Source organism: Festucalex cinctus, chromosome 6 (assembly GCF_051991245.1).
Source record: "Festucalex cinctus isolate MCC-2025b chromosome 6, RoL_Fcin_1.0, whole genome shotgun sequence".
NCBI lineage: Eukaryota > Metazoa > Chordata > Actinopteri > Syngnathiformes > Syngnathidae > Festucalex > Festucalex cinctus.
Genome location: NC_135416.1, coordinates 11,748,895 through 11,766,180, shown reverse-complemented (window position 1 = coordinate 11,766,180; position 17,286 = coordinate 11,748,895). Strand labels below are relative to the sequence as shown.

Genomic DNA, 17,286 nt, shown 5'->3' with positions numbered 1-17,286 from the left:
CATCTTTCTTCAAATATATTTTGGTATTTTCGCTTTTCGCAAAAGTGACACTACGTAATTATAGAGGAAAATCATACTTGAAGTGCAGTGATGCCTTTTCTAAAAGCAAGTCGGATTACACGTTACTTTTAAAACACGAGCTCGTGTAATTTACCTTTCACCGATGGAACCTAAATGCAACTACATGCAGCATACATTGCATTCTTGTTTTGCTCAAGGTGCTTCCACCCCTATATATTCTACCGCAGTGTCCATGGAGGGGAAAGTTAATTGCCTGTGTTAGCATCCTTCTAACATAAAAACCTTTGTTTTTAAAAATACTCATAGGTAACAACTACACTGGTCTCAGGAAGCTTTGAGTCCTTATGTCCACCCAATTTGACCCCAGTCACTTTACAGAGTATTAAAGAGTATTAAAAAGGGGGGAAAAAAAAAAAAAAAGACTGGCAGCTGTTAAGACGAGATAAGGATAAGGTCAAATAACCTATCATTTAAAATGGTAAATCATCATTTGTATAGTTTGCATTCGTTTATTTAGGCCTGTATATTGCTTTTAGTGACTAGTTAGCATTGTAACTTTATTTGCACTCGTTTTCTTTTAGTGAGTCATTCACTTACGTTTACTACTCAATACTTCCCCCTGACTCTTCCACATAGGATCACAACAAATGACTATGTATTGTAATTATGCAAAACTTATAATGGCGTCACTCTACAAAAGGAATCGTCCAACTATTGCAATGATCATATTATACATTTGCAACAAATAAAACCAAGAAGGACAGGACAGATGTTTAAAAATATAAAAAATACTTTATTTTACATTGATAAAAGTGAACAAATGATTAATAACAGCAGCACCAATACAACCAGAGGGCTGACAAACATTGACAAACAAGGGATCACATGAAGGGGAAATGTTAGACTAGAATTGTGACGTACTCATGATGAATTTAACAAGATGAGAGCTGGTCCAGGTTGTCATGGCTACGGCTGGTGAGGTGGGCCTCCAGAATCTCTCCAAACAAATTTCTATTCAGTAAATGGTAGGCCATGGGTAGAAGTTGCTTGACAACCTTGTGGAAGTACTATTAGAGAAAGAGGAGAAAGTTAATGACATAAGTGGGACCAGAATTGATCACATTGTCGTCATCAATATTGAAGGACAAAACTCAACTGAAGAAAGTAGAGGTGCAAGGTTTGGAGACCTTGTTGAATAAACATTTATTTTTTACTTTGGAAAACAATGACCAACATTTTGGCCCATTTTCTAACATGTTACAGACCAAACCAGTAAATGAATCATACTCAGTTCATCTTTGTGTATTTTCTGTGCTGTCCATTTGAACTAATGTCCTGTTTTGGAACAAAGGGATGTTTTTTTTTTATTTTTGTTTTTTTTTAAATCCGATTATTACTCACGTGCGATCCGAAACAGAAAAGGTCCACTCCCAGCTCATAGCCCATGCCGTAGTCACATTCATCATTAGCAAACTGAACAAATGTGATCATCTGCTGGAGAGGTCCAAAGGCTTTGACGCGCTCTTCATCATTACGAGCTTCGGCAATGGCCTTGCAGATCTTTTTGAGAGCAGCTGGATGCAGAATAAAAAGAACATTTGCTCAGAAGCGACAAACAGATCACTACTACAGAATATATAAAACCATCTAATTTCTTTAAAACACAGTGCTATTTTTCTTTTTTTAAAACAAAACAAATGTGGTATTTTATTTTGATCTGAATAATAGCATTTCAATTAACGTCTATGAGTGAAAATTGATTTGACAGGAGTAAATTGAGTTATGAGCACAGAATGAATTGAACATGTAGATTTAGGTGCCACTGTATACACATTGACTGACCATCAGTTTCTGGAAGTTCTCTGTATCCCACATCATTCTTGTCGACCGGTACAACAATACCAGCACCGTGGAATGTTCTGGTCACAACCTAGGGAGGATTTCGGATGCCATTTCAGCAGATCATAAAAGTATTGTTTAGAGCTTGATACTTGGGGTGGGTTGAACTTTGATTTGATATGATAACAATGTTACAAAGTCCCATAGAAACACAGACGACACATATACCTCAATAAGAGAAGCAGACGTCACAAAAGTATTTATAAAAGGAGCACATACAGTAAGCAGATCTACAGTATGAGTGAGGTTACGGCTTAACTAACTTTGGGGAAGTTACCTTTTTGTCCCGCTGCTTCATGCCTTTGGTCTTCTGCGCTAAGGACAAATTTAGAGTCTCTGCTCGCTCAGTCAACTTTGCCTCCAGGTTTTCAAAATCTTCTTCCCGTATTTTCTGCCTGCCCTTCTCCTTCTTCTTCCTTTGCAGGAACAGGCTGTCAAGCAGTAAAACAAATAGTAGTTCAATGAGGATCTTCATTTACACAAAACATACAGAAACATTAATGCCGTACAAATTTGCTGTTAATTTATTGAGCGCAATTAAAAAAAAAAAAAAACTGAAAGGAGGGAATGAAGCAACAAGTGTTTGTACAGAATTCCATTCCCTTCAGGCAATCTTATCAATAGTAAGTAGACCTAAACACAGATGCAAATCATATTAAAGTTAGAGTTCATACTGGCACCCAAACTCAGCAATCCCAAATTGTTTTGGCTTTCTGTGCATTACCGCCACCTTCTTTCTACTTTTGGTAATGCACCCAAAGTATTTGCTAACTGCCAAACGACAGCAGAAGATGAAATGTAAAAAAAAACAGTTGAAGATATATATAGCCAGATTAGCATTTGGCTTCTTTATGCCACAACAGGTTTGACAGCTCCAAAATATGTAATAACCGACCAGCATTCTACCTTTGGCTGATTGGGATTCTAGTTAAGGTAAGCCATTTTAAACTCAGAGAACAACTTTTCTGTTGTTAGCAGACATTTCATCCAACTGGAACTTGTTTGTTGCCATCAACACAAAGTGTGTTTGGAAATTTACTCGGGCCTCCTAACACCACTAGAAGAGAGGAAAAATGTGCTCCTCTCCCGTTAATTTCCAAACGTAGCCTATGTTATAAAGTGTATAAAGTGTGAACATCTGTCTACAATCACATAACTTGATTTAATCGATTGCAACACAGTGTAAACTTACTGAACAGCAGCAAACACGTTGTCTCCCATCTGTGTTATAGTGCAGCCCTTCTTGGCTTCATTCTCCCCAACAAAGGCGGGAAGGGAGTCTGGATTATCTCTATTAAAAGTTGGAAGAAAAATAAACAAGTGTTTTATAATTACTACAGTATCATCAATTTCTCCCTCGCTAAAAAGCCCATTCACTTGACTGTTATTGTAGCATTTAGCTAACCAAGTTAAAGACCCCTCAAGATAATTAAAGTAGTTAAATCAATACACAGTCTCTTCTTAAAGACTCATTGAATGACATAAATTGACATTGGAGTATTAGAAGGTGTGTATTTTGGTACCTGTAGTAGCCGATGTGATGCTGGCTTTCTTCACTGCCCTGTAGAATGGTCTGGAACTCCGGTGGGTCGTAGAAATACCTCCAGTGAAGGTGGAAGTTTGGGGAAGCATTCTTGCAGTTATGGTGATCGCCAGCCAGGATATCAAAAGGACCAACCAGCTGCAAACCAAGTGTCTTTTTCAGGGCGCCTACAAATAAATATAGTAAATAAGTTATCCATTAACACAGTGTTACCACTGCTGATTTTATGTAACATAAAGATGTTCTTAAATATAGCTTTAATAAAGTCCCAACTAAAACCATATCACAGTTTTGTTGCTTCCTCTGTCATGATTAGGTGATATTACCACGAGTCATTCAGTCAATTATTATTATTGTTGTTGTTTTTTATAAAGAATGTTAATTTATATTTTGTATCATTTAAAAACAACATGTAAATGTATACTCTACTATATGTATACTGTAACTAACTAACAATATGTACTGTCTCATTAAAAAGTCCACCAGTCGTAAAGCAGTTAAAACAACGATGACTTTACCACATGGGTTGTCTGGACAAAGCTCCTTGCACAAGTCCCAGAAATGGTACAGGTCCTCAGGCATATGCAGTTTGTAGAGCTGCAACATCTCGTCACGTTGCTGTGGAGACACCTTGGATGGGGGCGGGGCCTTGACATCATCAGGGCACAGTTTCTTCATCTCTCCATTGCCTCCTCCCGACTCCTGACAACAACAGAGCAATTGAGAAATTGTAATGTAATGTTTGCTGATGTAAGAGAAGAAGAAAGACATATATGCAAGGAACACAGTTTAGTGTTCTTCAGTTTCTCTACCTTCCATATGGTTTGCTGTAAAGATGTCTGCCGGAGATTTCTCTGTGTGCTCGCTCTTGTGTTTCACCCTCAGATGTTTTAATATTGTTACTAGTATTAAATGAACAACTCGTATAAGGCTGGTATCGGTCCGATACTGTTACCTGGCATCTGTATTTTATTTGCCCATCCCTAGAGGAGTGTTTATGTTAGTATGAACATTTCCAGTTATTTAAGCAGAAAATATATTACATTGTGTTCTATGTGTATTTCAAATCTTGATTTCTTCTGGCAATACACATAATGAGTGAGGAAAATACATACAAGAAAATCTGTGATTTCGGAAAAAAAAAAAAAAAAATCATTTAATTTAATTTGGGTGACAATGTGGAAATTGGAAAACAACATTTTGCTACTTCTGGAATAAAAACAAAAAACAAAACAAAACATATTTTATACAAGTAACGCTCATGCTCAGCTGTTTTCAAGACTACAAATACACAGCTGTCCTAGTTCTCCTAGATTTTATTTTTTAATAAATGAACATATATGTGTAATACACGCCGGAAGAGGTTTAACCCTATGATCCGCAACTGATATGACATCAGGGCGCCAAAATTACAATTAAATGAAACAAATACACTGGTTTGACAAGAAAATACAGAACTCTGTGGGCCGTGGTGGCTGACGATTTCCCGGTAGAATACAAATCGTTGCAGTTTGGAGACCAAAATGTATTTGATTAGTTTTGCGAACACATTAGCGACGTACACAGCACTTTGTAACTCATGACTACTGTACTTTGAATTCTTAATAATCGTACAGTTAATAGATAATATACAACGTATTGGAGGCACACAAGTCAACAATAGCCATATGGCAGACCTCGCGAAATGGTGACGCCATTATTTTTGACGTTTTTGCCCAAGCGTCCGCTCGTCAACACTGCCAGTGTCGTGCTGCTGCTGCTGCCATGTTGGTGCACCGCTGTGCAGACAGCAGCATGCCAAAGAGACCTTACACGAAGCATTTTCATACCTATTCGAAACCCCGTGTGCAACAACATTCCAGCTACACTATCATTTATGGAACCGGTATGCGCGTGCACAAACGAGATAGTTTAGGGTGGCAAGAATTTACCTGAATGGATTTGGGCTTTCTTTTTGCGCGCCCTGTCATTTTCTTCCCCCTGTCGCTCCTCCGAGTTCTTCTTCGACGGATTTTAACATGTAGCCACTGCACCGTAGGTAAATGAAGTACTGCCATCTAGTGGACAAGGTGAATACTTTCCACAGTGTACACATGCTACAGTACCAGTTGTTAGCAATTTATATTGGATATTTATATAATAATAATAATAATAACAATAACAATAATAATAATAATAATAATAATAATAATAATAATAATAATAATAATAATAATAATAATAAATGTAATTTGTAAGACACTACATTTTTAAATAAATACTGTGCACCACATATATTGACCAAAAAATAAAAAATAAATAGTTCCACAAGTCAGGATTAAAAGCTAGCTCCACACCAATCACATGAAGTCACTTGAAAATTCATTAGGTACAGATGCATATTTATCGTAATATTATTTGTGTAAAAGAGAGGAGCAACATATCAAATCTGTATTGCAACTTCAATATAGATGATTTCAAACTAGAACCAAAATAAACAAAAGCACATATATTCAAACTGAACATTATTAACCTGTTTTAACGGATACTTTGACTTTCTATAATACTGTACTGTATTCTGGCTTATGTAAATTCTGCCTTCACTAACAGTAATGTGACTCACTTACACTTTTGATTGTTTAACATATTCTAGCACATATTTCGTACACCTACAGGCCGCTTTGTTACTATTGGGTCTCAGCAAGGGTAGCTATAGAAATGAATGAAAACTGATCTGACTGCAGTTGGATAGAAAATGCTTACTTGTCAATATAAAGCAATGGAATGGAACCTTCCAGATATTAGAAGAATGAGGAGACAGTTAGTCATTGAGTTAAAAAAAAAAAAAAAAAAGTATTTTTTTTCAAATTATGATACGGCAATTAATAATATTAAGGCGCCTCGCAACCAATGAATTAATTCTAAGCAATTTCATTTTCTTAAAAAAAAATTAAAAAAATCCATATTTCAGCCATGTTACGCATCACTTAAGTGTGTAACTGCTCCCCCTGCTGGCCTCTTCCACCTCATCACCTGCAGTGGGAGGGCTCGCCAAGCACATCGGCTCTGCGATTGGCTGCCAGTAGAGGAGGCTGCCATGACACAGTGGATGCTGCACAGGATCACTTCAGCAGCATCATTGCACAGTGCATCCACATCCTCCCTGTTATCCCCCTCTCGTGCTCATTTTTCTCCACCTTCTCCTCCCCTCTTCTCACCGCCACCCTTTCCCCCCTGTCATCCACTGTCGGGCACACTGTGGAGGACCTTCACACCCCGTCAGGAATATAGCAGCGACGGCAGCAGTCGATCTGGTAGGTGTGCTGAGGCCTGTCTACCTCCGTGCCTCCCTTCCTCCTGCAGCGCAGGCAAGGCATCACGTTCTCCTTTGCTCTCCATCAAGGACTATCTATTTGACAGTGTGTGAGAGAGAGAGTGGTCAGCGATCTGGAAGGTACACAGCCACACCCTTGTATTTACTGGCAGAGCATCATAGGATGAATACAGTATATTTGTTTTTTGTATATTCTTGTTTACAGACTCAACTGCAGTATATATAGAAGATTAATATTTTAGGTCTGGTGGAACGTATTGTCATTTTCTCTACCTCAGGGATCTGTTGCTACTGTACATTGTTAGACTTTAGCATAAACACAAGTAGGTCTTCACTGATGGGTGTGTAACATTAGAGGTCATAACTGTGGCATGCTTTGCCCATGCTTTGTCAGTCTGCCTTATGACATACCCATTTGTTCTTATCTTCATCACCAGCAACTACATTCATTTACCCCCTCCTCTACCTCCCAACGTCCTCATCTCTATCCTCCTCCATTCTTTTCTTCTGCTTTTCACATTCCGGCATCCTTAAACTTCTTCCCCTCAAGCTCATTATCCATCTCCATCTGGCCCATTTCCCCCTGGCCTGCTGGTTACCCAGGATGCCTTGTTCCAGGCCCATCCGCTAGGCCCGAGCAGCATGGGCGGAGCCTGGGCGGGAAGCGAGAGAACGGATCGGACCCTTCCCCTCAGGACGGGCACGCTGGCGGGTCACCCTCCTTCAGCTTCAGATGGGCGAGGACGCTGAGAGCCCCAAGATCAACCACACCTTCCTACGAGACTATGTCACTGAAGGTAGAACAGATGGCGTGTTTTCTGCCTCTCGGGTCTCATTTTTGTAAAGCCCAGTAGGCACAATCAGTTTTTGCTGAAATATAATGAATGGATGATAGATCCAGTAAGTCTACCTCTGGTTTTTATTCTTTTCCTAGCTGATGTCATCTCCACGGTGGAGTTCAACCAGACAGGCGACCTACTGGCCACGGGAGATAAAGGAGGCCGAGTGGTCATCTTCCAGAGAGAAACAGAGGTCTGCGGCATACAAAATGACTCATAAAAGATGTCTGCAGCAGATAATACTATTCTGGTCAGCACCTGCAAGTCTCAGAGGAGTCAAATCATTGTTCGTCCAACTATTTTCCAGTCTAAAAGGGAGTCCGAGGAGGTGTTGGAGATCGGCGACTCAGGGGAGTATAATGTATACAGCACCTTCCAGAGCCACGAGCCAGACTTTGACTACCTAAAGAGTCTGGAGATTGAAGAGAAAATCAACAAGATTAAATGGCTGTCACAACAGAATGCTGCACATTTTCTCCTCTCCACCAATGGTGAGAATACCAATTCATCAATATTGTCAAGAAAACAAAGACCATTCATCATTTTTTGTTATAAAAACTTACATCTGAATTTAAATGTCACTAATCTAGCTTGCAGCAATGCAGATCAACAACATCATTGCATTTGACTTGTTTCTAAGTCTGGATTGATCGGGCTGAAGCACAACAGTCTCATAATCCATTGAAAAAAGCCATATGTGATATGAAGTGCGGAGTTAGGAGCCAAACACAGAGAAGACAGGGCAGTTGGGAAACAGAGAGTCTTTATATGCAAAATTATAAAGTAACAACAGTGCTGATCTGGATTCAGATGTCCTCAAACAGAAACACTTGAAAGCGAAATCTTCACTGAGAAACTTCCATTGCAAGAGCAGATCTGAATGCATGGAAGCAACATGGAAAACATGGAATAACAACTTGCATGGAAGAGGAGATAGATAGATATAATCGGCTAAGGAAACTCGACGTACTGACAAAAATGTCATTCAGTAACTCTTGCTGAAGCAATGCACACTTGTATTTGACAAAATAAAGGCCTATATGGCAAAATAGGGGTCACAAATGCAGAACTTAAATAAGCGTTTTACAGAAACACTGCAACTGCATAACAACTGACATCATCGTCATAAGGGACATAGCAGCTGCATAGCAACTACAAACATCATTATCAGAAATTGGGACATAGAAACTGCATAGCACTACAAATATCACAAGGGACAAAACAACTGCATAGCAAATGACATCATCTTTACAAGCGGCATCAAAACTGCATTGCGACTACAAATATAAGTACCAAGGACAAAGCAACTTCATAGCAACTGACATCACCTTTACGAGTGGCATAGCAACTGTATAGCAACTACAAATATCACAATGGACAAAAGCAGCTGCATAGCAGCTAACATCTTTATTAATGACATAACAACTGCATAGCAACTGACAAAGTCATAATCACAACGAACATAGCAACTGCATAGCAACTACAAACATCATGATCAGAAATTGGGACATAGAAACTGCATAGCAACTACAAATATCACAAGGGACAAAACAACTGCATAGCAAATGACATCATCTTTACAAGCGGCATCAAAACTGCATTGCGACTACAAATATAATTACCAAGGACAAAGCAACTTCATAGCAACTGACATCACCTTTACGAGTGGCATAGCAACTGTATAGCAACTACAAATATCACAATGGACAAAAGCAGCTGCATAGCAGCTAACATCTTTATTAATGACATAACAACTGCGTAGCAACTGACAAAGTCATAATCACAACGAACATAGCAACTGCATAGCAACTGACAACATCAATATCATAATTTATAACACAATGACCCAACCCAAAACACAGTCATAACAATATGGCTGTAATGCTATATGAGTCTGCTTGAATGAGAAAACCAAGTGTCCCCTGGACAGAGAACCGGTAGCAATGGGAAGACAGTCAGTCGCTGGGGTGTAAAAAAAAAAAGTTTTTATTTTTGTTTTAAAAGTTGTAAGTGCATCGAACCAAACCGAATTGTTCCACTTTGAAATATATCGAGTTACATATCAAATTGTCTTCTTTTTTTTTAAGATACTGTATATCTTAGAAATAAATGGCACATTTACAGTCCTGACAAGTTCATTCAACTGTAGGTAAAATGACAACAAAAAATTCATTTCATCAACCCTCTCAAACTGAGCCGTACCATATCAAATTGAACCGTAATCCCACTGAATCTAACCGAATTGAATCATTTCACTTTCAAATTGAACCATCCTTGAATCGTTTCGCACCCCGCGTATCAAAAACAGTATTGAATCGTCTTGTGGGGTGAGATATCAGACACACAAAGGATACTACTCAAAAAACATAACTTGAAACACAATACAGTTCAATACAGTGTAAATTGTATTTTGTAATTGAATCACTGTTCTGCATTAAATTTAACATTACCAATAATACCTTATTTTGCTGAATGCCAAAGAAAGATTGACATTTTTGTAAATACTATGATGGGAAAATTTATTCTTCACTCCAAATGCTTTGAAAGATTCCATTTCAGGAGCCATCTCACTGACTACAGTTCTGTTTTGTATGATATTTTCATGTTTCTCTTGAAAATGTAATTTTGTACGTCACAGATAAGACCATTAAACTGTGGAAGGTGAGTGAAAGAGACAAGAGACCAGAGGGCTATAACCTGAAAGATGAGGAGGGCCGCCTCAAGGACATCTCCACCATCACCTCCCTGCAGGTGGGCACATGCACACACACACAAATTGGATCACATGCATCAAACTGTAACTCATTTTCATCTTTTAAGGTGCCAGTACTGAAACCCACAGATCTGATGGTGGAGGTCCGCCCCAGACGAGTGTTCTCCAACGGTCACACCTACCATGTCAACTCCATCTCAGTCAACAGCGACGGGGAGACCTACCTGTCAGCTGATGACCTTCGTATCAATATGTGGCATCTGGGCATCACTGACCGCAGCTTCAGTATCCTTCCTGTTTGTTTCCCTCTATGGGAATTTCATTCACTGTTATCAATCCATTCATTTTCCTCCAACTCAAATTGACATTGACACTTTTTTTTTCTATTTGAATGCAACATTCCTTTTGTATACATGGATTTTTAAAAGAAATATGCCAAATAGAGAATACTCACATTTGAAAAAGAAGCACATCATTCAGAATAGTTGGTGGAACACATGCATGTATCTACATGTACTAGTTAATGCTGTTGCCATGACACACCCACCAAGTGTCAAGTTTGCATTTTTTAGTTGCTTTGAGTGCAAGTATCTCAAATGAACAGTTACACCCCTAAAATAAACAATGCCTGCAATAGAAACACAATACATTTATTGGAATAGCAATTCAGCATAATTTGATTTATATTGAATAACAATCTAGTACATGCTGCAGTCTAATGGGGTGCTGCTGGTGTTTTCCCATTAAAATAGAAGCTGACCTAGAAAATCAGATTCTTCTTCCAGTGTGGAAGAAGGGTTTAAATAATTCACATGGCAAGTACACGCTCTTCTCAACCACTCGGGGACACCACAAATAGAACAGAGAGAGGAACAGCAGCGTGTGCATGCATGCTGGGGTTGGTTGAGGTGTAAGTTCAGGTCCTGATTAGGTGCTGAGGTGTCAGCTGGGCTGTTAAAATGAGCGATGTTGGACGAATATGCTGACCATATACAGGGAGACTAACAACATCAGGTAGGTACACCTGCCCAAACCAGAGAACCAATTTAAATATCATACTTCTATTATTTTACAAATAGTGCTATTATGTTGTAGCCTACATATTTTTATATTAGAAAATTCTCATGGCACACCGCCAAACAAAAACGTCAAAAAAATGTCGGATACACAGGTTAATTATGCATTTTTTGCCATCTGATGGCACGTCATTCAATTGTGCTTCCTGTCACTATACAACCGCTGGCATAGATTTGTTGTAAATACGTTTTGGATCCATTGGATAATTAGATAACACTAATGAAGAACTGTTGTACATAATCTTGACAATGTCTAGATATTGATATGCATTTAATTATGGATGGGAGTATCGGTACTCAGGACAGCTCTCTCGTAGCTGTTTTACAAATCAGGAACTAGTAATTAGAAGAATAGAAAACTGACATCAACCCTTTGACTGCAGAAAACGTTTAAAAACAATTAGGAAAATCACGATGTGTGCCGCCATAAACGTTAAATGACATCAACTACTTTTTTTTTTTTTTTAAATCAATGGTGCAACGTCTTAAGTGCAGCGCTGTCTGGTCAATGGGCTGTGGAATCAAAAACACCCATTAACTATGGGCCAGCAGATGGCAGCATTGTATCTCTTTTCAATGGGTTGCCGGTGTATGGAATTACAATGAAATCTGTCGTGAATGATCAAAGCCTTTGTCACATTTAACCTAATTCACAGAGCGTCACGAAACAAAATAATAAAAAAAAAATCTTCATGTTAAAGTCACTGTTGTGAAGAAAATGTATTTTTTGACAAAAAGCTTGTTTTCACCTTATCTTTTCAATTTTCGCTCAATGTCACTCAAATGACCTGATTTCAAATGGTGATTACTAAAGAATGGAATAAGGTAGAAACATACTTTTTTTTTCCAAATAAAAGAATAGAATGGATTTCATAATATTTTGAAGTACATACTAATGCTGTTGCTTGTGCGAGTGGTAGCATGAGCAAAAATGTGACGGGAGGAATGTTACTCCACCAGTGTAGCGTATGACCCCTGACAGTGCACTTTGCTAGACATTGTGGACATAAAGCCAGCCAACATGGAGGATCTTACGGAGGTGATAACGGCAGCAGAGTTCCACCCTCAACACTGTCACCTGTTTGTGTACAGCAGCAGTAAGGGCACCCTGCGCCTCTGTGACATGAGATCCTCTGCGCTTTGTGATAAACACACAAAATGTAAGCCACCAAATTGTCATGAATGAACTGCTATTATACCTCCCATAAACCTCGGACTGTTTGTTCAGTGTTCGAAGAACCTGAGGATCCAGGGAGCCGCTCCTTCTTCTCCGAAATCATCTCCTCTGTGTCAGATGTCAAGTTCAGCCACAGTGGACGCTACCTGCTGACCAGAGACTACCTCACCGCCAAGGTGTGGGACTTGAACATGGACAAAGGCCCTGTGGAGACGTATCAGGTAAGAATGGGTTACTTTGTGAGTCACAGTAAATGAGTGTAAGTAAAGAGTGGTCAAAAGAGGCAATTGTGACGAAATTGTAATATGGAGGCTTCTTGCTTTGCTCTGTATCCAGGTTCATGAATACCTACGGAGTAAGCTGTGCTCACTCTATGAGAATGACTGCATCTTTGACAAGTTTGAGTGTGTTTGGAACAGTTCAGACAGGTAAGTAGTATCAAACGAGACGGTTTCAGGTCATAATTTGTATTTTTAAAACAAATTTGCTTCCTGGATGGCGCTCAAATGACATTGGGTTCAACATTATGCTTGTAAGAGGTAGAATTCAAACATTATGATTACTATAATTCCAATAGAGTGGGATATCATATCTAACCAAATTCTGTTGCAGAATGACAGTTCAAAATATTATTTGTTAAAATTTAGACTCCATTTCTCACTGAGGAAATAATGGAAATTGTTTGAACGAGTTGTTCAACTATCACCGTTATTAAACCTATGCAGGCTTTTTTTTTAAAGTAACTTTTTAACATTCTTAACTGTTGAATTAGATTTTAAAGGAATGCATTGCTATATTGGTTGGTGAAATGTCCATTCTTCTTTCGTCTGTTATGGCCTGGCTTGGGTTTTGGTTAGTTTTTTATTTTACTTTTGTCACGGTTCAGGTTTAGTTTGGGTTTTCGTCTTTATCCTCATGTTTCCTTAAGTTTTAGCTATGATCTGTGTTTTGTTTTGTTGTCCTGGTGTGCCTCCCTATAAGTCTTGTCAAGCATTGTCATCTCCACCTGTGTTGGCCTGCCCTTCCTCATGTGCCAACCAATCAGCATCCTCTGCCACTTGTGTATTGCCCAGCTGTCTAATTTTCAATTAGTGTGTGTATTTAGTTTCTTGTCTCCCCTCTGTTCGCGTCGATTCATTGTTGTTTTCACCCTGTCATGCTGCCGTTTTTTTTTGTTTTTTGTTTTTTGCCTTGTTTCCCCAACGTCTTGCTTTGCTTACCTTTTGGATTTCGCTTTTGTGTTGGTTTAATTAAATTCCCTTCTCATGTCACCTCTGCCTCCTTGCCCAGCGTCTCTGCATTTGGGTCCACAACCACACCTGAAACATGACACTGTCTTGGATTTTTGTCTCCCTCTTCATATTATACTGATATACCAAATCAGACATGCATATTGATGATTATTCCTATGCTGCAACAAATTCTATTTTTTAGTCTAGTTTAAAAAAAAAAAATTGCTCATTGAGATGAGATAGTTTGCTAATATCTTGCAAACTATATATACGGCTGCCACTTTAATTCCAATAAACCTCTTTGTCTTTTATAGTTTATCCACGCGACAATTTTCCATATATTCTGTAAAACGACATCATTTCCATTTTTCTTTCTATCGACAGCGTAATTATGACCGGGGCCTACAACAGCTTCTTCCAGATGTTTGATCGAGAAACGGGACGGGGCGTGACCCTTGAGGCCTGGCGGGAGAGCAGCAAGCCGCGGGCCGTGTTACGTACCCGCCGCGTGTACACCGGAGGAAAACGTCGGCGTGGAGATGTGGGTGTTGATAGCTTGGACTTCAGTAAGAAGATCCTGCACATGGCTTGGCATCCATCAGAGAATATCATCGCTATAGCAGCCACCAACAACCTGTACATTTTCCAGGACCGTGTCAACCCGGACACACAGTGACAGCGATGGGAGCTTAAGTGAACAATGGACAAACTTTTCAGTTTGGCTCAATTGTCACTAATGCGCAGTGAAATTTGAGAAATAACTCACGAACATTGACATTTATTTGATTGTGTCTCCCATGTATCCACACACTTTTTTAATAGAGGTGCGGGGACACCTCTCCAATTGCAATGACCGTGCAATGTTGACTCCTCACTAATGTGCTCTAGAAGCTTTTGCCAAGATTGAAGTGTGTTGGGAAGCAGCACAGCAACATTGTTTGATACTACAAAATAATAGCTAAAATGTGGTGTTCACTTGCCACAAGTATTAATATTGTGGTTACGGCGATCTTGTACTGTGCATCCTCACCACAATAACCTGTTTTTTTTCTTTCCTTTTTTTGGTGACAGTTGCAGCAGAATCTCTCTCCTTTTAGAGCAGCGCTCTTGGAGATTGCACGCAAAAAGTGACCCATTATCTTGTCCAATTTGCAATAATAGCAATTCAAAACACAGCGCGGCAGTATATCTGCTTTCAAATCATGAGCTCTTCTGCAGGTAACACCTATACACTTTTTAGTACTGTATGCTGTAAATAGTGTTTTGTTTTGTTTTTTATGCCACTGCCACTTTTATTTTTAGTGTGCTAAACGTAACAGATAGCTTGTTAAATACGCAACGAAGTGAACATGAACCTCATTTATAGAAGCAACTCACTAATCCCGAAGAAAAGTTGATGCAATATCTTTGGTATAAGTATTGCTGGTTAAACAGAGAGAGGAATTATGCACAAATGAACATTTAAATTTATTGTATAGAATTGAATTGCTTTATGGGCTTGTGTTGAGTTTTAGATTGCTGCTATTCCAAAGTATATACAGTATTCTCATTGTGGGAAAAAAAAGTTACACAGACACTTTGTATTTAAAGAGAAAGTCATACCAAAGATTTTTAATACTGATGTTCTTTGCAGCCCCAATAGTCTTAACACTGTATTCTGATTAATATTGTGTTTCTTAAATATGAGTTAAGTAGCAAAATCCATCCGTTTTTATCCATCTCAGTCTCATGACATCACATTTGTAACGACCAATCACGAGACCTGAGCAACTGTGTTGTCATTTTCAGTCGACAACAAGTGGCAAAATGGCCACCATCTGATATGGATAAAAACCGCTGGATTATGCTGTTCAATTAATTCATATTCCACAAATGTAATATTAATCAGAATACTGTGTTTAGACTAGTGGGGCTTGCATACACCATATTACTGTAAAGAAAATCTTTGGGATGACTTCCCCTTTGAGATCAAACACATTAAGACTGATCAAATAAAAAAAAAATGGGCTAGTTATCATCTGTAAGTTTAAACATGAATGTAAAGTATATAATTATTGAAACAGAGGAATCTTAGCACAGAGTGCATAAATTAAGCCCCCTAATTCAGATGATTATTGTCATGAGGGTTGAGGTTTCATGTGAATGAAGGTCAGAGGTCATTATGAATGCCATAGCTCAAGCATAAAGTTCAGTGTCTATATACCTTGCTGAAAGTGGAAGTCAACTCCCAAATTTTCTTGGCAATATTTGTTCTATGCACCCTCACAAGTCTAAACACGGTATTCGGATTAATATTGTGTTTGTGGAATTTGAATTAAGCTGTTTTCTAACATTGGTCATGTGACATCCACAAGCTGAACTGTGATTGGTCATTACCAGAGCCCTTAGCAACTGTAATGTCATTTTCAGTGGACAGCAAGTGGCAACATAGCCGCCCCCTGAGATGGATAAAAACAGGTTGATTTTCCTTTTTCATTCAAGAAAAAATCCAAATCCAAATGCCATTTTTAGACTAGAGGAGGCACATTGAACATATTGGTAAGAACTTTCTTAGGTTGACTTCAATCTATTTATCATTGATATAAAGGTTGTTAATGTCATCACACTCTTTACCTCACAGTGCCACACACTACGCTGGGGTGCACCACTGAAAGCCACAATGTACAGTAAGGTGTCATAGTAAGGTGACGTGTGTTGTGACCTGGTCACACATGATTGTTTACAGTGAAGTGCTTTGTTATTAAGTGACCTTGGTCCCAATGCGACTATTGTACATGGTTTTGAATGTGGGTCGGTGTCAGAGCAGGGTTGGAATGCATTGAGTTTAATAGTCACTGGAAAAAAAAAAAAAAAAAAAAAGAGGTTGATTCCATGCATCCCAAAAAAAAACCAAATGTTTAAACGTGACTACATCTTCCTCACTCTTCACACAATCGTTCCCACACATGTAATCTACAGTACCCTTGTTGGCGTCTGCTAGGTATCTTGGATGTAGAGCTTGAACTAAATGGTTTGGCAAAATATAATCCATTAAACACAAGAAAATTGTTTGTGTAATAGAAAGCATTATATAAGTTTCAGGACTTAGTGCTACAATGGTGAGTTGCAACCAGTCACTTCTGATTACATCACCATCTACAACCTAAGAGAGGATTTGTGTTCAGGGTTGCAGCAGCAGCATGTTGCCACTACTCAATTGTACTGTATATCTCCAATACTTACAAAAATGTTTAAATATAAAAAATAAAAATTAAAATAAACTAATGTGAATGATAGAATGTGCATAAATAAAATGACTGAATCTGACTTCGCTTTGTGGTACCCATTCTATATCTTTGTTATCCAGTACTGAACCTATCTTCAGCCTTGCTAGTAGTATTGAGGAAAAAAAGGACAAATTTTGAGTCAGGAGTGAGTAGAATAAGATGTTAAAAGGACCTGTCATATTGTGGATACATTAAATGACAACAAAT

General features: G+C 38.6%; 2 protein-coding genes across 4 annotated transcripts; one reads left to right on the top strand and one right to left on the bottom strand.

Moving 5' to 3' along the window:
• Positions 1 to 789: 789 nt before the first annotated feature.
• Positions 790 to 6,556, bottom strand: hpf1 (histone PARylation factor 1). The gene is made up of 9 exons (XM_077523307.1): positions 6,476 to 6,556; positions 5,395 to 5,520; positions 3,982 to 4,165; positions 3,444 to 3,630; positions 3,113 to 3,211; positions 2,198 to 2,351; positions 1,864 to 1,951; positions 1,423 to 1,595; positions 790 to 1,088 (listed from the first exon to the last, which is right to left on the bottom strand). The coding sequence occupies exons 1-9, from the start codon at positions 6,539 to 6,541 to the stop codon at positions 954 to 956; spliced, it is 1,212 nt and encodes a 403-aa protein (XP_077379433.1). The 5' UTR covers positions 6,542 to 6,556; the 3' UTR covers positions 790 to 953.
• On the top strand, positions 6,539 to 17,119 carry ppp2r2ca (protein phosphatase 2, regulatory subunit B, gamma a). 3 transcript variants are annotated; one of them, XM_077523306.1, is made up of 11 exons: positions 6,539 to 6,756; positions 6,846 to 6,896; positions 7,214 to 7,573; positions 7,711 to 7,808; positions 7,923 to 8,106; positions 10,254 to 10,366; positions 10,436 to 10,613; positions 12,400 to 12,564; positions 12,633 to 12,802; positions 12,918 to 13,009; positions 14,198 to 17,119. In XM_077523306.1, the coding sequence occupies exons 3-11, from the start codon at positions 7,510 to 7,512 to the stop codon at positions 14,487 to 14,489; spliced, it is 1,356 nt and encodes a 451-aa protein (XP_077379432.1). In that variant the 5' UTR covers positions 6,539 to 6,756; positions 6,846 to 6,896; positions 7,214 to 7,509; the 3' UTR covers positions 14,490 to 17,119. The 3 variants fall into 3 exon arrangements, with proteins under 3 accessions (XP_077379432.1, XP_077379431.1, XP_077379430.1); XM_077523305.1 differs by lacking the exon at positions 6,846 to 6,896; XM_077523304.1 differs by having other exon boundaries at positions 6,539 to 6,896.
• Positions 17,120 to 17,286: the final 167 nt, after the last annotated feature.